A 22552-nucleotide genomic window follows, 5' to 3' on the forward strand; every position below is an offset into this window, starting at 1 on the left:
ATGCAAGGTGCAGAACAGAGTGCTTGGGACTGTGGTGTGTTGAGGAGTACATGCTCCTTTTATTCACTTATTTTTTAAGGTTCACTTATTTTGGAGAGAGAGAGAGAGAGAGAGAGAGAGAGAGATGGGGAGGGGGAGAGAGAGGGAGAGAGAATCCCAAGCAGGCTCCATGCTATCACTGCAAAGACTGATGTAGGACTTGAACTCATGAACTGTGAGATCATGACTTGAGCCAAAACAGGATGCTTAACTGACAGACCCACCCAGGTGCTCTGAGCACATGCTCCTTTTAAAGGGGCAGCCAATGCCTGGGTGGCTCAATCAGTTAAGTGTCTGACTCTTGATTTTGGCTCGGGTCATGATCTTGCAGTTTGTGAGTTCGGACTCCACTCTGACACGGTGGAGCCTGCTTGGGATTCTCTTTCTCTCTCCCTCTGCCCCTCCCATGTGTTCTCACACGTTCTTTCTCAAAACAAATAAATAAACTTAAAAAAAAAAAATGAAGGGCCAGTCAAGATGCCATAAGTCAGGTGACTATTTTCATGTGGGAATCCAGGTCTTGTTTTAGCAGATCTTCAGATTTTTCAAGGGAAGCCAGAAATATGAAATTAGATGTGAAATCTATCAATTTTTAAATGTTTCACATTTTTATTTTTATTCTTTTAAATGTTAATTTTTGAGAAAGAGAGAGACAGCGAGCACAAGTGGGGGAAGGGCAGTGCATGAGGGAAATACAGAATCCGAAGCAGGCTTCAGGCTCCCAGCTGTCAGCACAGAGCCCAACGCGGGGTTTGAACCCATAGACCACAACATCATGACCTGAGCTGAAGTTGGACACTTAACCGACTGAGCCACCCAGGTGCCCAGAACGTTTTACATTTTTTAAAAAACACCTCTTCTCTGCTGGCTAGATATGACCCACAGACTACCAGTTTGCAACTTATGCTTTACAAGTAGCTTATGGGCCCTGGGCAATTATCTCCACGTACCCCACTGTTCTTGGCACGAAGATGGTGGAAATCAAGTGACGGCAAATAAATGCACAAGGAAGTCCAAGTCATGTTTTAAACTACTAAGTTTTTTTTTTTTTTTATTGCAAAACATTTGTTACAGAAATTTCAGAAAGTTTTTCCCATGGTATCTGCCAACTTCTGCTTCGAATTATGTATCTAAACAAACAAGCTCAAAGTGCATTGTGAATCCAATAATAGACCTTTAAAAAAGAACAATTCCTCTAAGGATTTATATATATTTATAATGTCGATAGATATGCAAACCGCTGTCTATCCATACACAAAGAAGGAAAAGATGTATATATATTTAACAAACCCAATTTCAAAATTGTTGTATTTATAGGAATTCATTTAAAAAGGATATTTGAAGAATTTCCCCCATTATAAACTATGGTTAGAATGTTTACAAATGAGAGCCTAAGTTCTAGATTATGAAATGATTATGAATACAGTATACTGCATGTACTGTTTTGCACAGCAGAAACAGCAATATAAACTCAAGTTAGACGCTGTAGTGACAGGAAGCAGATAAGCCTCGATACAATGCTACGGTACTCTTCTTCTGAATCTCCCTCACAAAGATCCTGCGTTTGGGTCCAGAAAGATGCAGCTAAGCAAATACACACACATACGTCATTTGGGAGAGCGGGAATAACCCTGAATAGGGTGAGTTCCTCTCCGCCCCTGCCTCAGTTCTCGCTGTATTTCTTGTATACACTAAGTCAGGATCAAGAATATGATCCTGGTTGGCCCTAAATCAGAGGTCCCAAACTAGTGCTGTTGGGACTGAATGCTGCTGGCAGACACATTTGTTTGGCTAGCAGAGTGTTTACAAGTCTGAATGTGAATGTTTTTGTAGCAGGACACGTGTTCTCTCATGCCCTACAAACCCCACTTCTTCCTGTTGTCTTTCAACATCCAACGGGCACATTTGCGTCCTGGCTCCAGCCCCTGCGTGTATTTGAGGTTGCAGCCCGCAGTCTAGATGCAGATGGCTGGTTCTGATGATCTGGGGGGAGCCGGGGTGAAGACAGGAGGGACTCTTTTTGGGATTCAGGCGGGCAAAGAACTGGAAGTGGCTGATTCAAACGCCAGCTGAGTCAGGGGCATGGGGGAGAGTACGGGGAGCAGCCTTGGTTAACGGGAAGATTAGGGCGGGACAAAGTCTGAAAGCTGGACTTTCTCCAAGTAGCCACTGTTTCAGCTTATTGTGCCAGGCTCCATGGGGTACTGAGGTACTAGGAGCAAGGGTCTGTTGGTCTGGCAAAAAAGCGTGTTGTGCTGGGTGAAGAGAAAGGAAAGTTAAGGGGGTGACGAAGGATGCATATTCAGGCGTGAAGCTGAACTTCCCTCTGTAACCCAATGCTCTCAGCAGGCTGCCTGTTCCTGAGGAAGGCCTGGGTCAAGGTTGGTTTCGATGCTCTGCAGATAGCCCGTGGACTCGTGGCCATGTGTGCCCTTTTCGCTTTCCAGCTCACAAACATTGTGCAAATAGGCAAGGGCCTGGAGGCTTATGGGGACCCACAGACAAGGTGAATTAGGGAAGGGAAAATTCACCTCACTCTGACTGCCATGTGGATTATGTGGCCACTGAAATCCTTCCTTAGACAACATGTAGAAATCGTCATGTTTTGATTTCATTAGCAGCGATCAGTGCAAGGAACTCAGAGAAAAGGTAACGCAGGGACCTTCTCAAGTGCGTTAAAAAAGAAAAGAAAAGAAAAATCTTGTTTTCCTTAAATCAGAACCAACGCCTCTTTGGCTGACCCCAATCTGGGAAAGAGAATGTTTGACATGTAAAAGGAAGAGAAAGCTTAGGCCAGTGCAGGCTGAGAGAAAAGTTTTCTCTACCCGTTTGAGGAACAGTCATTTATAAGACTGTGCAAACTGGCTCCTCTCTTTTCCAGATGTGGAATGGCTTCTGATAATGACATGGTGATTTCTTTAAAGGGCAAACTCTTCAGACTCACCTAGTTCTTGATCAGACACGGAGTCACCCACCCCTTGCTCTCCCCCCATCCCAGGCTCATACACAGGTAAGAAAAGCCACCAAGTAGGAGGGAGGGCACCAGCATCACTGGACCACTCATTCACCATGACCTGTGGATTTCTGCGTTGTCACCAATGGACTTCTTACTTTCATGTCTCGTTTAACAATCTGTACCCAGTGGCCCTAAAGAATCAGAAATGGGTCTTTCCTATATCACAGATGTACCAACACCTGGACTGCTGTTGGCTAGCCATCTCTGGGTTCCCTAGCTATACACCCTGTGGTTAATACTTTCTTTCATATTATTTGTTCAGAGCTTAAAAAAAGATTAAAAAAAACCCCTTGGTTACTTTTTTGTTTTTAATTTTGAAAAATTGAACATAATCCCCAAACAGTGTAAGCAGCCCAACAGCATGAGCAAGTTCCTAGCTGGTTTTTAAGTGCTACAGCAGGCAATAGTAAAATGTTAAGTGCCCTTAAAAAGTCAAAAGAAACACATAAAGCAGTGCATGCATTTTGTTGCCACAAAATTAAGACTGGATTTGGGGGAGGGTTACTTCATTTCAGTTACATTGCTATTGTTAAAGAATAGTGAGTAATAATGCAATATCTAGAACATATATAACCACCTACACACTAGCATCACTTCATCTAGAAACAAACGTATCAGTGTTACTAAATGAACATATTTATAAAATACTGTACCCTGCTTCCACATGGGGTTAGCAGATGTAAACAAACAGCTAATTCAACTGGAGTTTAAATATTATTTTAAGTTCATTTGTCATATAGTCTTTTGCATAACATGCCAGCTCATCTTTCGCAAAACACAATTCACCTACCAAGGCTCACAGGGCTGGTTAGAGGGTGTACATCAGCTTATACACGTATTTCCTAGTGGCCTACAGGATTGTGAAAAACAGAAAGCAGCTCAGGAACAAAAGTGCTCATTTTACGAGGAGGCTAAATAACATGGAATTGGAACATACTTAATCCCGGCAACATGTGCTTCTTTATTGAATGTTACAGATTTGTCAATGATTAGCAAAGCTGTCCTGTAACGTTCATTAATACAACCACATGCTACAACTATGCTGGGTTAAAAACATGGGTTACATATACATGTGCATGTGTTTTATAATACAGCATTGCCTGACACGTTGAATGGTACAGCCTATAGATACAGCATGATGGATGACTGGATAATATTGATTACCATTACAGAAGTTAAACAGCCCAAACATTCAGGAAGATTAGACTGTAGAGCCTCAGGAAGTAGAATAAATGTACTATCCAGTTATCTACCATAATATTATCTATAGAAACCATCTTTTAGAGTACCTTAGAAACATTCAGAAGAAACACACTTTGTGTTTTTAGAAGTACAGTTTTCCCACTGGATTATTCATATATATATATATATATATATATATATATATATATATATTTCTTTTTTTTTTCTTTTTTTAAAGGGGAAGGTTCAAAGTGCTAAATAGATATCCTAGACCTGGAAGCTTAGACTTAAAAAGAAATCCAGCTCCATAAAGTGCTGCATTCTGCCTGCTAACACACACCTTCTGGCTTGGAGAAATATATAACGTAGCCATGACAATTGTGCCCAAGTTTTCCAGCTTTTCGTTCAAATCCATCAAGGAAGAAGTTTCTAACTATAAGCATGTGGGTCAATCAGGGAATTTCCATGGCTATCTTCATAAAACAATTGTTTTTCAAATGGAACAAGCAATTTAGAACGAATCATTACATATAGTAGTATATAAAATTGGCACCTCAAAAGCAGAAATGAAGCCAGAGCTATTAATTCTGTGAGCTCTCTATGACTTTATTTATGTTCCTTAATGATGTGCCGCCCACAAGCTACTTAATTCACAGAGACAGGTAATTAACGTCCCCTTGATCGGGGACATGATGGGATAAATGATCTGAACACAAGCTGACTGTACAAGGCCACAGAATCAATGCCACATCAGTGTGCAGAGAACCCAGAAATGGGAAGAAATGGGTTGAAACAGGACACACATGTAGGCGCACAGGAAAGAAATGGCTCACGAGAACTGCACAGCTGAAGTTTAAAGATTGAAATTTGGCTTGTATATTTTGCACACTTCACAGAAGATGTAAGAACTTCATTTTCCTGCACAACAAAAGAACCAGGCAGTCACAAGGTCAGGACTGTTAAGTACTGTGCTTCCCAGGTCCTGTTCTGTTTTCTCCAGAAATCACGGTGAAGGGAAACACTTGTGCACATAATTTCTCTCCCTCACTTTCAGTCTGGTCCAGAATGGGGCCCTGGAGGTACAGTGATGTCCTGCTCTGTGGTCAAAGATTAATGGTTTCACCTCCTTCTTGGATTCCTCTACAGACTCTCTCGGAGAGCCTTCCGGCTTTTTAAAGTGTGCTCCATACTTAAAATCATCAAACATTAGGATACAAGCATATCACGCTAGCAAAATAGAATCTAAGGGACGAAAACAATGAAATCTTGGTTCAAACTCTGGTGTTGAGACTTAGCCTTCCTGAGAATCACAGAGAAATGGTCTCAAATGTAAAGTGCCTGTTACAACTATTGATTATGAGCAACCACGATTCCTCTTCCTCGTTATCACTCAAGATGGAACCAGGGGTCCGTGGGCCCTTGCAGGTTATATTGCAACTTTGCACCTATGTACATTCTTTTCTGGAGGGCCCAAAGATTTCACCAGATTCTCACTGAGATTCATGACTCAAGGAAGTTTAAGGGCAACTGATTTATTCTCAGACCAAATACATGTTTGCTGAAAGGGAAACAGCCAGTGTGGGGCTCAGTAAAAATGTAAGCCTTTCTAGAGCAATTGCATCCGAGGGAGGTTGGTTGCTTGTTTTCGATTCACCCACATACCAAAGAGTGAAAAGGCATTATTTAATTCTTTGTATGTGGCCTCATAACTATTTCCATATCCAAAAGACTGGTTCAGAGGGTTAAAAAAATTTGAAGGCTAGAGGTTCTGTCCATGTGTTTACTTGATTTCACATAATGAGAAAATCTGGAGCTCATAACAACAACTAAACAGGAGAACCACATAGTGTTGGGGGGGCCAAGAACATTAGATCATTTTCCTTAAAGATTTTATTCTTTTTAAAAATCAGTGACATAAGTAGGAATCTGAAGATTTGAGGGTCAATATTTATTTATCTCCCTTCAAATCCAGATTCTGATCTAGTAGTAGCCTGTATTAAAGAGTCCGTAATACTATCCGGCTTAGAATTGCATGTCTAATTTGGGTTGTACTTGGCGTAATCACTTTGTGCAGAAGAAACCAGACTAAATAAGATGTCATCACAGCATGTGCTTCTGGACAGAAAAGCAGAGGGCGGGTCGCCAGTCATTTTGGCCAGTCTAGTTTGGTACAAGGAGGAACTAAGGTCATAGGGATTTAAAAAGTCATAATTTTAACACCTGTCAAAATCCAAAATAATATAATGAACTCTTTCAGTGGAACTCTTGGATATTAAAAAATCCTGGTTATATCTCAAGGTGATAGAAAAGGTCCAAGCCTCTTAAGAAAGCTCTATATGCCTGTTTATATACTATATATAAACATGTCTGTGTAAATGCATATATATGTATATAAGCAGCATATACTATAGAAGTCTTTACGTGGTTTATTTGCTTTCCATTTTAGTCTATTGTATCATTTTTATAGCTCTGTATATAAGAAAAATATTCATGGTATGCCTGCAACTGATGACTTTGGGTTGATACCAGATTTGCAGTCAATTCTAAGGTTATTTATGATTTGAAACTTCCTTAAAAAGTACTTTGGAACATTTCCATAAAAAAGATACCAGCCCTTGGAAAATCTCCAATTAAATTTATGCTGAGCTCAGATTAAATGGCAAAACTCTAGGTATGAAAATATCCACATGTGATCAGGTCTTCATATACAAAATGGTCATGTGATGAGTAGTGTGGAGAATTTCCAGGTACATCTTGGAGATGTTCAGAAGACATGGCAGAGTCATGCAAATGATGACAGCCACACAGCAGCATGGCACATGACACTAATGGCGAGAATACAACAGTATACCATATGGCAATTTTAGGTGAGTTCTGCCCACTATTTTTGTTTTCCTTTGAGTTCACTATCACATATTCAGTGAGTGGCTTCCTTGACGATGGGTGAGGTACAAAATAAATTAAAAAATATAAAGTTATTTAATTACATTCATCCTGAGCTTGCTTGACTATACTCGAATGCCCACTGCATATAATAAACCACTTGACACTTGTGTTTAGCCTCAATTCTTCTTTCATTTCGATTGCAATACAAAAAGGCATTTCTTTTCCCTTTATTTTCTTCAAAAAAGTTAAACAGTTGTGGCACCAGAAGTGAATATATAAGAGACAGGCGAACTATGACTGTTACCTTGTGTTTTCTTTATAATGATCAATTACAGAAGTGTTGGCATGAGAAGGAGTTGGGACGTTAGGTAGAACTGCTTGCTGCCGGCTTATACTGAATAAAAAGGATGCTCTTCATCAGTCACCAGTGATGGAGCCAATGTGAAAAGAAAACAGAATTGAAGTTTAGAATATCTCATTTGTATGCTGGCTACTTTATTTTATCTTAGTTTGCAACTTAGCCCTGTATCCTAAAACTCTTGATCATGGTCAGAATTGGAAAGATGCCTCCTGGCATGGAGAATGCTTGAAGCCCCTTCATTCCCAGAGCTCATGGCTTTCAGAAGTGACTACTGACACACATTCATCTCAACCCTGCTCCTCCCTCTGTCCCCTCCCTGCCCATCAAGTGGGAGCATGACTTAAAGCCCCTGTGTTTGGCGCTGGGCCAGACCAAAGGCTTTCTCGATCGGTGGCCCCGAAGTCACCTTTGAGTTAACACCTCCCGAGGCATTGCTTGTTTTGCTCAGCTAAGAATAAAGCAGGGATGTGTCAAGGAAGGGGAACAGGTAGAGTTCGGGGAGGATTTTAGGGCTGGATTCTTGAGCCTCCTGCAATGCATATTAGGAAGGTTTAGTTGTGCTTGCTTTCAAAGCTGTGGAAGGCGGACGTTCTGGACAGTCTCCTCATGGACAGGCTGTCCCCTCGTCCCTCCGGCTTGGAGGACTTACTCCTCTGGAAGGGATTGCGCAGGCTTGCTGTGTTCCGCTGCCTGTCGAGTTTGTCACTGATGGAGAAGCTCTTCCTGGTGTGTGCATATGGCACGCTTGGCTCCTCTGCCGAGTAGCTGTTGGCGCGCTCTATCTTGGGAACTGTGATGTTATTGGACACGGTTCTGTCTGAGTTATCACCCTCCTGGGAAGGTATCGCGATGGTGGCTCTCCGGCCTCTGGCCTCGTTCTCCTCACTGTCAGAGCTGGGGTGGCTCAGTTCTGCTTCTCGCTCAGGATGGCAGCAAGATGAATCCTCTACTTTGCCTCCAAGACCTCCGGGGAAGGTGGCCCTGTCAGCAATCGCTTGAGGGGCATTGACACATCTTGTGTCAATACAGTCTGTAATACTTGTGTATTCTGCTGTTTTCATGGGTACCCCGAAGTTGGCATAATAGCTCCTCGAAGGAGAAAACATAAAGCTATGAGATTTCACCATGGGGGCCTCTTCTAGAAGAAAGGGTGTGGTGGCTATGTAGCGGCTACTTTTGGAACGCTCGATGCTCTGGTACATTGGAGGGTCAGTGTCCCAGGGGTTTTGGCATTCTGGGAGGTGGGTATAGTCTGAAGAAAAAGATCTAGTGTCCATGGAGGTGATGTCCTCAAAATCAATGCTCCGGCTCGGAGGTCTGTCTGTGGGTGCAAGGGTTGCATAGGCACTGGTTGAAGGACCCGTGGAAGGTGCCGTAGCCGAAAAGCTTGGCTCGCCTAGCCCGAGGATGTTCATGGAATTGTCCAGAGGGTCTATATCACAGTGGAGTTCATCCATGGCAGAGACATAGATGTCTATACACGAGGATGGTCTTCTGGAGTCTGGAACAATGGCCAAGGTATTTGCAGGGGCTGCAGGAGCTTTGGGTTCTTTTGCTACAGAGTGGGAACTAGTAGCCCGGTGGAGGCTCAGGGACCTTTCTTTAAAAAGACTTTCCAACTTTTCTATACCACCTTTGTCTTTCATATTGACTGAATAGAAAGAATGGCTTCGCATACGGGGCATTAGGGTTGGAGAAGTTGGGGACATGGTCTCCTCACCTGCAGGGTCTATACTCTCTTGGAGCTTGAAGGTATTTCCTTCCTGGCTGTTGAAGCTGCTTTGGCGCACGATGTAGGCGGCATCCGTACAGTCCGACGAGGTCCGGGAGCGGATTTTGTTGGACTCAGCCCGCTCCAGACCTGTCAGGCGCTCCAGGGCCATGGCCATGCGCCCAATGAGGTCCTCGAGCTGCGCCAGCCTGATGTCCACGGTCTGGAGTGAGGCCTTCATGCAGTGCTCTCTCTCGTTGACTTCCTCCAGCCGCATGGACATGTTCTCCACCCTGGGCAAGAAACAGAATGAGGGTCACTCAAGGCCGGGTTCCTCTCTAGAGAATCTAAATCTTTTTGAGCTGGAAGAGGCTTTAGAGATGATCTAAGCTAGTGGTATTTATCTAGCAAACCCCTTTTCCCTCAGTAAAATTTAATGCACGATCCCAATAAACACCAAAGCCGAGCAGTTCTTATTGGAGTGGAATGGGGCCAAAGTGCCTCATGACTTAGTTGTGACTTGGGGCAGGGTTTAATAACCTAAGCAAGGCTTAGGGCATTGGCTTAGTCAGCACCGAAATGAGAATGGTGCGTCTTGATGACTTTGCTCAGAACCGTGCAATACGGTTTGAGAATGCAGCTATTCTCATTGCAGAGCATGCCTAAGGCTTATAGCATGGACTGGGATTATTTTTATTTTGCATTACAAACGATTTTTAACATTTATTTATTTTTGTGAGAGAGAGAGAGAGAGAAAGAGAGCACGAGCGGGGGAAGGGCAGAGAGAGGGAGGGAGACCCAATCTGAAGCAGGCTCCAGGCTCTGAGCTGTCAGCACAGAGCCTGACATGGGGCTCGAACCCACAAACTGAGATCATGACCTGAGCCAAAGTCGGATGCTTAACTGACTGAACCACCCAGGCGCCCCTTATTTTGCATGTATATGATAATCTCTTCTTGTTGTTGCTGTTCACAATAATCTTTTCAAAATTTAGGGCCTCCATAGGAATTGATACGGTCCTGTCACTGAGGCACCTGGCGTTGATCTGACCCAATCCTTTCTTTAATAAAGGGAAAGCAAACATCAAGAAATTTAACCAAGATTATGTAATTTGTAGTAAACCTGGAGCATCTATCCGTAAGTCAATTACCCAACTCCTCTCTCTCTCTCTCCGTGTCTCTCTGGATAGCTGATCACAGATACCTTATATTACAGTTATTTCTAGATGTCTTGACCTTCCCCACTGGAAATTCCTAAGGGCATGATCTGTCTCATATTCATTTTTCCATTCCTGGGCTGCCAGGTGTCAATAAAGGTTCACTGAGTCAATCATGGTTATGAACCTGATTTCGTTTGTTTAATAGGCTGCCTGGGCATTTTTTTACAAAGGCAGAGGCCACGTATTTAAAATAAAATTGTGCCATATTTTTCTGGGATTGACGGGAAAAGGGCAAACCAGAGCCAAGCTTTGGTTTGAGCTCCAACTTTCACTTGTAAATGCCCGAAGGCAAAACTTTTGGAGACTCGAAATGAGATCCACTCACAACTTTTCCGGAGAGGATAAAGATGAAGATACTTTTCCAAAACTCCCAATGTGCACAGTAAACCACGCGACCGCTGACCCTTAAAGAAACATGTCTGCATGTATAAGATGTGCTTTACAGACAATGGTGGCAATTGGAGCTGGGTCCCCCCAGCTGTTGTGATGGTGGCGAAGGGGGATGGGGATGGTAGCAGGGGTGGCATGTTAATAGTAGTGACACCTCAATCAGAGAAGAATACATTTCAGTGCCATGAGGTACAAGAGGCACGTGGCTTCCCTTTCTGAGGATCTGTAGGCTTGCAAAACCAACCAACCGACGAACCAGTCAAACAAACAAACAAACAAACAAACAAAACCCTCTTCTGGCCAGAGTGGGGGTGTGTGTGATTCTCCTGCCTTGGGTCACATCTCTGCCTCTTTCAGCAACAGCTCGCCCCATTCCAACTCACCTCACCCATTCTGCTCTCTTATCTTTCAGGTTGCCTTCACCCAGCCCAAGGCTCTGGACTGCCCTCCTGAGCCCTGCTTTAGAGACATCCTCCTGATGCTCCATACCCAACCCAGCACTTCCCGGGGCCCAGGAACAGTCTGCCACCATGCCCAGGTGTCTGCCTTAAAAGACTCGAAAATCTAGCGATTCCGAAGCTGGCAAACTCAATGCTAATCACTCAGTTAACACAGCTGATTCAGAAGGAAACTACCACTTTACCCTGTATCACTTCATTTTGTGATATAAACACAGCTTGAGAAACAAACTTCCTTACAATAACAAGTTTGTGTGTCTTACAGACTTCCAATTCAGTTGGTCACCATCTAGCCTATGCAGTTTGGTTTTGCAAGTACTGCGATTTCCTGTTTTGCAATGCAATAAGCTTTGAGCGAGTGGATAAAATACTTCCTCATTAAAGTCAGGAGCAGGAGACATGCACTTTTTTGGTAGAACGGGACTTTCCATTTTGGATACTCTAGGTACTGGAGTATTTTAGTGTTGGCAGAGTAACAAAAGACAGGACCGTTTCCCTCCTCCTCTTTGTTTCCCTGGAGCCTGGTGTATACAACAAGGCGAGTATGGAAAGAGGTAAAGATGCTCTTTTAGCCTAACTGCTTGGGATCACTGGGCTGAGCCCTGTGAAGGGTCTCCCTGCCCTGTGGGGAGCTCCCTCCCTGTATCCCACCTCTCTTCAGCCCGAGGATCCAACACTGCAGAGAGAAGTATCAGATAAGAGGCAGAGCTAAGGCACCATGAAGCAATGGAAGAGTCAGGAGCTGGCTGTGGACAGTAAACCGGACACAGAAACTAAGGAGCCCAAGGGGATGGGAAGAAGAGAGGTGGTAGGAGGAAGGGGGAAGAAGGCAAGCAGAGAGGTGCCTGGGGGAACCTCGAGAGTCAAGAAAAAGAAGCATGGCCCCAGGAATGGAATAGTTGGAGGTAATGAGGAAGACAGCTAGAACAGGGCCAAGGAGCTATTCTTCACCAAAGTTCTCCTTGGTAGGCTCTCCTGTGGGCTCTGAGGTGTTTTGGAATGTAGTACTTGGTGGGGTGGGGGTGGGGAGAATGGACGGTTTCATCCATTTTCTTCCAGATTTCTGGATGTGTTTAACCATGTAACTGTATGATCATTTAAGTCATGAATATAACTGTAGGGGTGGAGTGTAGGAGTTATAAAAGAATAAAAGATCTTAGAGTTAAACTCCTATATGTTTGTTCCATAAACAGAGTGCTTCCCTTAATCTTAAAAAACAAAAATTTTTTTTTTTTGAAAAGCAATTGTAAATGGGTGTGCATCACAGATATAAATATGTTTGAGGACCAAGCCAAGAGTTTTGGGTCATGATTGTAGTCATTAGTTGCTGACCCTGGTCAAACCACTCAGGAGAGAAAAAGGAGGTAACAATGGTAAGAATTTATGGATCAAGAGGAACGCTTAAGACAGACACAGGAAGTGATGAAGCAAGAGAAAAAAGTTGGGGAAGGAAGATGCTGTGTGGGGAGAACACTTTATTTTTCTTTCCTTCTTTTGCATCGCTGGGCCTCTCATGGCTTCTTCAGAGTAACTTGGGAGGCAAGCACATTAGCAACACGATGTGGTCCTGGAAAGATGTGAGGTCACTCCTGCCTCTGGATGCCCAAGAAAGTGACAGCCAGGATCCCACCAGAGGAAATTCCTAACTCGATAGGTTGGGGGAAATCCCAGCTAAGAGGACAACTAGCCTCTAACGGCCAGTATGATGAAGAAAAGAAAGGACATTCCAAAGAAGATCCTAATGGCGCAGAAAATTTCAGCCTCAATACGCAATTTCTTAAGAACTGTTATTTTCTACAAATTCATTTTCTTTCCTGATAACCTCAAAATGTGGCTAAAGGAAAAGTAGTGAAAGGAAAAAAGAGGCTTGGCAGGCCATGCCTGTTTTAAATCTCAAATATTCCCTGGAGAGCTAGCAGCAAGATGGCTATAGGATGGAGAGCAAAAGCAATCCCATTATCACACGAACCAATCACAGGGCCTCTTGTCAGGGAAAGGGCAGACTTGTACAGGGTTTCAAATGCAAGGGGATGACACAGAACAGATAAAGTGAACTCTTGCTTATCCACAGGCTGACATCTAATTTGTGACTTATTTAAGTCTTTTAGAGTCACCTCCCCTTCCCTTTGGTCCAATTATCCTTCTCATCATCCTGGGAAGAAAAAAGGGGAGAAATTGAAATCCAGCTCAATCATGGAGATACCAAAGATCAGCACTGGAAAAAGATAGGGCTGCGAGGTGAGTGAGGCTCATCTTTTTTGGCTTACCCTGTTTTTTGATTATTCATATATCCTAAGTTATTCTTGTCTTCCTTTGTTATGAAAATCAGAAGTGGAATACACTATTCATAGTCACATGACTATTCCTGGTTTTGGATCTAGGCGAAGTGATGAAAGGGCACAAACCCTTTGGTTGGGGAAAGATAAGGTTAGATAAATGACACCAGCGACCATGTATATTCTAGTTTGCTTCAACTGTTACTGGAGAGAAATTCAAATGCAACTTCTTCTGACAAGTGGAACTTGAGGGAGGGGAGGAAGGCGTTGGGGAGGATGATCTGGAAGCTGGAAGTCAGGGGTCGGAGAACTCAATGCCTATGGCATTGTATGAGGACAGAAGCTGGGACTCAGTGGCAGCAGAGAGCATGCCCAGTCCAGGGCATTCAGCATGGATTTTCACAATCACTGTAAGCCTTACCCAACAACCCTCTGCGTGCAGGTGTGTCCAAGTCACCAGTTTGCAAGCCCTGCTTTAAATGAGTGAAAGGAACCAGAAAAAAAAAAGTTTCAGCTGTGATCACCAGAAAACGTAGGTAACTCTTAAGAACCAAGGGGAAATTAACAAGAAAAGCCAGGAGACTGGAGATAGGAAAATGTTTTTCTGATATTAAAAGTTCCCAATTTCTAGGAATTATGAAAGCTTGACATAAATTCTAGGCAGTACTTATGGAATAGCTCAGGAGTATGTAATTAAGCAGATGTTTTGAGTACTTTGAAAAGATAGGGCTCATTTACAGGAGACTTTATGGGCTCAATATTAATCTTGTCTTCATAATCTAGACCAATACCGTAACACAGATGCATAATGTTAGTGATGGGGTATGTTGTGATTTTAGCAGGGAGGTTGACATGCTGGGCTGACTGGAGAAATGTGGGTACCTGGCTGGTTTTTAACCAAACGAAAGATGGGTCAATATTGTGAAACATGGTATTTTTGGAGTCTTGGTTCTTTCTGTCTTGGTTTACCTGATGTGTGCTGGCCGGCATCTGACGAGCTATACTGAGGGCATAGCAAGTACATTTATCAAGCCAACAATGAGATAAAATGAATAGAATTATATATATATTACATGTATATACATGTATATACATGTGTATATATTATATATAGAATATATATATGGAAAAACAAGGTTTTTTTTTTCAGGAATCAGTTCCTATGAGGTGTTAATTTTCAGAATCGGTTCCCGTAAAGGTGTTTAATGATCTCCTGAATATTGTATTGCTCTCTTTAGATACCATTTGGGTACGAAAATATGACTTCAGAATGATGCATTTAAATTGACAATTATGGAAGGATCTCTGTATTTCTAAAAAAATTCATGCAAGTAAAACTTATATAAGTAAGTTATAGTTTACAGGCAGTGGCAGGGTGAGTGGTATGGGGCTCAGAACATGAAGAAACCCTTTCCCCAAGTCTTTGATCCCAGAAGAACCAGCTCTGAGTTTTTCTGATTTCAAATCTCTGTATTGGGGCTGTCGAACATAACAGGAGAATTATATAATATCCTATATAGTTAACAGAATGTATGTAGTTAATTTATATAAATTAAACATATGTACCTATCTGAATGTGTGTATATTATCTTTTTATTTTTTATCTATTATCTATAGATAATGGATTATCTATTATCTATTATCTATCTATTGAATGTAAACAGGACAGGAGATTTCACCTGCCACTCCACTCAGAAAGGATATGTCCCAGGAAATGTGTGAGACGGGTAATACAGATCTTCTATTTCCTTGGTTGATATCTGTTCTCTCATGCACTTTGTAGTGTTTCTGTTGTGCTGAGCACAATTCTAGTGTTAAAGATTTATTCTCCGGTACACTTACAAATGCAAAACAGGCACTGCCACCACCACCACCACCAAAAACCAAACCCCAAACAAACACAGACAGAAGCAACAGAAGGAGAATGAGGCCTGGGCTTAGATTCACTTCTCTGGCACCTGGGCTTGGTCATGAGGTTGTCCTGGTCCTCCAGGCCCCCCCTTATTCCAGAAGGCCAGCTAATGCCTAAGACACAGGGAGGGGGTGCCTATGATCTGTCCTGGATTTCTGGGGATCGCTCACCTCGGTCATCGTCCTTGAGGGCTGGGCTTTGAAGCCACTCAGAGAGGAACAGGGTCTTGGGGAAGGAGTCTTCTGGAAACGCTTATAGCTGTGGGGTGAGGGGCTCAGGTGAAGGTGCTGTATAGTTCCTCCCTATTTTCATTGAAAGGAATTGGTGACATGGTTCCCAACATGTTCACATGTGCTGGCGTCTGTACCCCTCATTCTAGTTCCCCAGAGAGGCAAAAGCTTCCTTGCATCTTAACCCTCCTTCCTCCTACCTTTCTGTGCCCCCAGGTCTGTGGCTTTTTGAGTTCAAAAAGCATTTCAAAATCTCCTCTACATATGCTTTGGAAATATGTTTGAGTAATGGGGAACGTGTCCCCACGGCACAATTTTCTGGAAACCACATGGCTATATGTCCATCAATAAAGTGTTTTCAAGGCCTTTGAATGACAGAGATTTCTAGATTTGCAGGTCCTTCCTCTGTTTGCCAGCATATCACTTCACATCATATCATCACAAAATGCTCTATTTTGCAATGACAGATGAGCATAAAATATGAGCACAGCTTTAAGCTTTGCTAACATTGGCTGAGTACCAATGGATACAATCACTCAGTGGCATGTGTATATATACCTACTTAGGTAGACTGCATTCTTTAAAGACATGAAGAGCCAGAAACAGAAAAATGTCACTTATGTAATTTCCACAGAGCCACTAGAGAGTGTATGAAGTGGGTAAGCAGACAGAATGTCATTTCTCTAAAACTTGAGGTCACTGACTCATATCTTAGAAGTCTGAATCATATCAACTAAAATCATCAATATATTATGCCCTTTCCCACTATTTATAATAGTTGCATCTTCATATTTCAATGCTTACAATCTAAAGTTACACCATACTTCGTAACAGTCTGCACGTTCTTTATAACAGTGGCTCCCAAATGCTGTGTTTTTAAGTTTATTTATTTACTGAGAGAGAGAGAGAGAGACAGTGAGAGAGAGAGAATGAGCAGGGGAGGGGGAGAGACAGGAGAGAGAGAATCCCATGCAGGCTCCATGCTGTCAGTGTGGAGCTCGATGTGGGGCTTGATCTCCAAACCATGAGATCATGACCTGAGCTGAAAATCAAGAGTCAGATGCTTCACCGACTGAGTCACCCAGGTGCCCACCCCAAATTCTGGGTTTTGAATGTGCTAGCCCAGAATGAAGTTTTTATTAGTCCACAGCAAAATGAGAAAAAGAAGGAACTATAAATTCATCTGCATGAAGCTAGGTTTATTAAACTTCACTGACTCTCCTCTTTGTATTTGGGGATTTTCTTTTTCTTTATAGTCTTACTGGTTCACAAAACTGGCCAGTGAGATCTAAAAGTATATCACCCCTGGGTAGAAGAATCTGCTTTCACTCCTTTGCTTTTATCTTGTTCTATAAAAAGAATAAAACAAAAATAATTCTGAAAAAAAAAAAAAAACCTTCATCCATTATTGTAACTAATTGGCAGATCTCTCATTGCCGTTGATTCAGAAGGTGCCGAATACCCATATGTGCCAGATGCCAGGACTGTTCTCCTTCTCCCCCAAAGATGCCCACTGATCTACATGAAACATCAACCTGCTGGAAGCCCTCGAGTTGGGCTGGGTCTCACTTGGTTTGCATCTGGGCTGGGACGTTCCAATTCCTGGTCTGAGCCAACAAGCCCTGCCCTGTCCTAGCCTCAACAATCTCATCTTCAGGAGGGCAGGTGCTACTGCCTCCTGGGGAAGTCCAGGAAGGGTCTGGAAGTCTGGAAGTTTGCTCTGTAGTTGCTTCCGACAATGTTCCACCCTCTCATAAGCTGGATGATTTCTTGGACAATACAAATAAACACAAAGGGGTCTGTTTTGGGGGCTGGGCAAGCAAACACAGTGGATAAGTCACAGCATGACACAAAGCATCCCCAAGAGGCATGTGCCCATGGAACAGACCTTTCTGAAGTCACACGTATCCTCTCATCATTGGACGAGTTGAATCGATCATCCTTTTCTCTGAAATACTCCTCTATGCACTGCTCTTCGAAATCATGTACTTTCTTGAGCTCATCATCAGTTATGAACAGTTCTGTGGAAAAAAGTGACAACAGGAAGGATCAGCAATGACATCTAATCTGCGGGCCTAATGACTACTCTTTGTTTCATCAAGGTTAAGAAAAGGAGCCTAGATTCTTCACGAAGTCTCAGGCTAAAGCCAAATCCAATCGGGCAACTCGTATCATTGTCCTGTTTCTGTGCGTTAGAGTCACGATGGAGCCCTAAAGTTCACCTGGGTATATCTGGTTTACTGCAGTGGCTGGTTAGAATTATACCCATTGTGAGGTTCAGAAAGTAGCTAAATCAAAGAAAATGGAGCTATGCAGGGAATGGAGGTTACTTACAAGTTCAGTTACTGGTCTGAGGAGTGTGGCAGACAACGAATGTTCACTGGTCTTACTACAAGCCCATGGCAACCCCATTCCCTCTTCCCATCTGCCCACAACCGAGGCTGGAAAGCCAAACCCATACATTTCTCTGCTGCAGGGAGGGGTGGTGGATTGGGAAGAGGTTCCGCTTTCCTGAGAAACTTTTCAGGTGTAGCTCCTTTTTTCTACATTTTCTCACCTTCCCTCCTCTTCCTGCCTTGAACATGAATGTAATGGCTGGAAGTACAGCAGCTATTCTGTAACCATGAGATAAGACAGGCCAAGAAGGAGTTGCTGAACTTAAAAGACAAGACTTGGGGTCTTTGACTTCAGGGAGCTATTGCTGAGCGATGGGCTATTACCTCTTCGCTTTGAGTTATGTCAGAAAAATAAAGCTTTATTGATTTGTGTTGTTAGCCTGGTTCTCTGTTAATATCAGGTAGGCTGATTCATAACTGATACAGCTATATAAAGAGCCCAGTGGAAATTTGAACTTTTTCCCTCTAAGCTTTCTATGTGCCTAAATTTGTGTTTCTGGTGGAAATAGTGAATTCTGGAATTTTCACTTCCCTTCAACTCTGTAATTTTAATGTCTAGAAAGGAGTTGGGCATTGTTTTGTCAGAGAAGTTGTTAAAAGCTCCAGACTTAGAGAGAGTCAGTTGATGAGGTGGCTTTGGTTTAAACTTTAGACCACTAACTAGTGTCACTGAGAGGTAATTCCTGGGTCACAATCCTAGAGGCTCTGGCTCAGTAGATTTAGTATAGGTAGTCTAATTGACACACTTTGAGAAACCACAGAAACGTGCTTGAATGGGGCTGGATTCCCAATAGTAATTAACTCTGGGTCGTACTAAGGGGGCATTTAGGAAATCTGCAGGAGCTATTATATTCAATGTGTGGAGGCCAGAAGTGCTAAATTTTCTGCCATGTGTGGGACAATCCCATACACTGAAGAATTATTCTGCCCCAAAGCCAACAGAACCTCCTTCTAGAAACACTGGGTAGTAGGTGGATGGTGAGGGGTTTTCTGTTATTCCTTTGACTAATAGAAAGCAGAGCAAACGGCCATAACCTCTAAGGCTTGGGGAATGTTTAAGCCCTGAAAAAAAAAAAAAAAAAGATAGGTCCAGAAATGATAATGAAAAACATCGGACTTAGTCAACTACAACCCAACTGAACCCATGTAATGATTCTTACATTATACATAATGTAGCATTGGGAGCATATCACTATGGTGCATATATTTTGTGGTGGGACCTCTGGCCAGTAAGAAGCTTAGAATCTATGGAGGTGCTAGAACAGCCCTGCCAGAGACTGGTTTTGTTCACTAAGAAAGATGGGAGGCTAAGATTGCTCCATTTCAGCCTCTAGTGTCCTCACACAGCACTGTTTCCCATAGAAACAGATCCTCCCACGCCTTCCCAAGTGTTCAGAGCTGCCCACAGTCTGCTGGACGCAGAAGGAACCAGGTGGGCACATGGTCCTACATGACCGTCTGCAGGATATAGTAGGAGTTCCTGCTTTGAGGCTGCCCAGGGCTGTCCCCCGAAGCTTACTCAAGCCATAGTCCCTCTCATCTGGGTCGCTCTCGTGTTTTCTCCATCGGCAACACAGATGCTGGAATATCATGGTCATGTGGCTAAAGATGATCAGAGGTGGGGGCAGAACCGGCCTCTCATGGAAGGTCATGATGAGCTGATACCTCTGAAACTTCCACACTTGGTTGGATATTGACTTCACCTCAAAAAATGTATTGCTGAAATAGAGATGGGAGAGAATCAAGAGAGAAACCCCACTCCTTTCTGAAGCCCCAGCGCCTGCCCCCCCCCCCCCGCTTCTCCCTCCACCCCACGTCCTCTAGGGAAGGACCCACTTACTTAAAGACGGCGATGAGCAGGTTGACCAGCAGGATGTTCGCCACTAACAGGTAGCAGGCCATGATGGCCGGTACAATCCAGGCTCCTGTCTTGCAGGGAGGCAGCTGGATTATTTTGCCATCCTCCCGTGTCTCATTCTGTCCACAGGGAGCTAAAGAAAGCAGCACAGGCAAGAAATGAGAAGCCGTGGCTATGTGATTTAAAAAAAAAAAAAGACTGATTTGAATGAGAGAAGTTTTTTTGTTTTTGTTTTTTTTTTAGATGGAGGAAAAATACAGCCATCTCAAAACAAACAGAAAAAAAATAAAAGAACTCTAAAAAAGCCAAAGGAGAGAAATGAAAGCGTGGTGAATATCTCAAGGGATACCAGACGGGAGCTGCTTCTGCCATCTCTCAAGTTGTCACGGGACCTGAAAGAGGTGACGCACCCCTGCTCGCCCACTCTGGCCCTTGCCCCCGACGGACACTTAGTAAAGGGCACTTGCTGTCGTGAGGAAGCCTGGGGAGGGCTTTTCTGGGGACTGGCCGGGGGGTGCAGAGTCTCACTGCCCCATCAAGTTACTTCCAAAATGTGCTGTGCAGGCTGCCGCCTACAGCTGTAACAGCAGCAGCAGAGGGGTTATTGATTGGGAATTAACACACGGGTGGCAGTTAATCGCTGCAGGCAACAACTCTGGGGCTCTGAGCTAAGGATCTGCAGTCTCAGTGTGGTAGGAATAAAACAGGGCAGAGACGTGGGAAGTATTTCCTGGGCTGGTCGCTCAGTGCTCCTGATGGATGGTATTTCACCCAGGGTGGGGGTGGGGGGGCTGACGACAGGTGATGGGCCGGGACTCTGGAGCTCTTAGCTCCCTGCTTTCTTCCAGGAGCATTTCCTTTCCAAAAATGTGCTTTTCAGGGCCCAGGGCACAGAACCCAACTGCACTGAATAAATGGGCAAATGGAAAAAAAAGTTCTGGAGTTGGGGGTGATGGGGAAGGTGACGTGTGGGATTGGATGAGCGTGAGTAACGTGCTAATGAAGCCTGCTTGGGGTTTCCAGGTAAATTCAGGGGAAAAGCAAATCCCTGACAGAGCTCCTTAGTGCTGCACAGACAACATGGCCTGGGAGTGAGACCATGCCCTTAGGTGCCAAGGGGTAGGGGAGGTCCCCCTCCCTCTTTAGCTGCCATATGTTGGCTTTAGAACAGGGTCTATCTGCGGGCGCCTGGGTGGCTTAGTCAGTTAAGCATCAGACTGTTGATTTCAACTCAGGTCATGATCTCACGGTTCATGAGATCAAGCCCTGATTCGGGCTCTGAGCTGACAGCAGGGAGCCTGCTTGGGATTCTCTCTCTCTCTCTCTCTCTCTCTCTCTCTCTCTCTCTCTCTCTCTCTCTCTTCTCTGTCCCTCCTGTGCACATGCACTCTTTCTCTGTCTTGAAATAAATAAATAAACATTAAAAAGAAAAAAGAACACTGTCTATTTGTAAAGAGGGGCAGTACGTGCAGTAGTCTCCATTGCCACAGGCAGCTTCTGAAGATCTGCCAGGAAGGTTTGCAAAGTTGACCCAGAATCTCAGCTGGAGTATCTGGCAAGGGGAGTCCTTTCCCTTCTCAAGAGCTACCATTGCTACACTGTGTGCCCCATAGTGGTTCTCAACCCTGGCTGCACAGAGGAGCTTTAAAATACGCCAGTGCCCTGCTCCACCCCAGACACTTGAATCTGAATCTCCGAGGTGGGGGGGGGGGGGGTCCAGGTGTTGATATTTCTTATAAAGTTTCCCAGGAAATTCTCCAGTGCCCCTAAAGTGAGTCCAATGAGCTAGAATTAGGCTGGAAAGATTATATGATTTTTGACATGCCATCAAGTCCAAAATGCATGCTCTTAGCCTAAGAGGGTTTGAATAATGTTGAGACACCAAGACCCTGTTTTTAGGGCTGGAAAAGATGGCCAAAGTGCTTCATTCAGATCTGCCTGCAAGGTGATCGTGTGTGGGAGTCAGGTGTGTTCAAACAGCCGTCATCGTTATTATTATTGGTAGCTGTGGCACTAACCACCCAAGAGAGCCCTGCAGAAGGTCCTGTTCATTTACTCCCTTGGGAGGAGAACCCAGAGATGGAGGCCCCCACTGGCTCCACGATGAAGTCCAAATTCTGAGAGTGGCTGGCCCAGGGTCATCTCTTGCCACTTCCCGCCCTTCCCTCACAGCACAAACTGGCATGAGTCTCTTGCAGTTCCTAGAAATGTCATGCTCTCCCTTCCTGTCAGTCATGCTTCTTTCGCTTTCAGAAGGCCCCTCTGAAACCTCCCTCTCTGTCCCAAGCTCCACCTGGGTGAATCCTGTTTGGTTTTCAATGTTCACTTGGCCTTCTGGAGCCCACCCCAGCTCACTTTCTGCCCCCTTTCCAGCCAGGACTGGGGTCGGTATTGACAGGGACTCTGCCTGGCCAAACTCCACTCAGGCTGGTCTGGGCTCTTCGTCAGCTAGCCCCCGACCTCTGTACCTTCCAGGATTGTCTGTTCATTGCCACTTTCAGCAAGAATCCCATTGAGTCAGTTCAGCCAGAATTCCCACCCCTCAATATCTCATAATGATCACTCTCTGATGAGTTTTCTCATCCTCCACCATCCCCCGGCTGATGTCTTGACCACCT

The 22552-nt window shown here is 44.0% G+C and overlaps 1 protein-coding gene across 11 annotated transcripts in view; it reads right to left on the bottom strand.

The window, feature by feature from the left end:
- Positions 1-1057: 1057 nt before the first annotated feature.
- TRPM3 (transient receptor potential cation channel subfamily M member 3) overlaps positions 1058-22552 on the bottom strand; it is an 803483-nt gene continuing 781988 nt past the window's right edge. For 9 of the 11 annotated variants that reach the window (XM_045468653.1, XM_045468651.1, XM_045468658.1 and 6 more), the window contains 4 exons: positions 19917-20067; positions 19596-19795; positions 17569-17701; positions 1058-9488 (listed from right to left, as the gene is read on the bottom strand). In XM_045468653.1, the coding sequence (XP_045324609.1) occupies positions 8036-9488; positions 17569-17701; positions 19596-19795; positions 19917-20067 (1937 nt within the window). In that variant the 3' untranslated portion in view covers positions 1058-8035. The remainder of the gene's footprint in view (positions 9489-17568; positions 17702-19595; positions 19796-19916; positions 20068-22552) is intronic. The other 2 variants (XM_045468661.1, XM_045468662.1) reach the window with 1 other exon arrangement.

This window comes from Leopardus geoffroyi, chromosome D4 (genome assembly GCF_018350155.1).
Source record: "Leopardus geoffroyi isolate Oge1 chromosome D4, O.geoffroyi_Oge1_pat1.0, whole genome shotgun sequence".
NCBI classification, from domain to species: Eukaryota; Metazoa; Chordata; class Mammalia; order Carnivora; family Felidae; genus Leopardus; species Leopardus geoffroyi.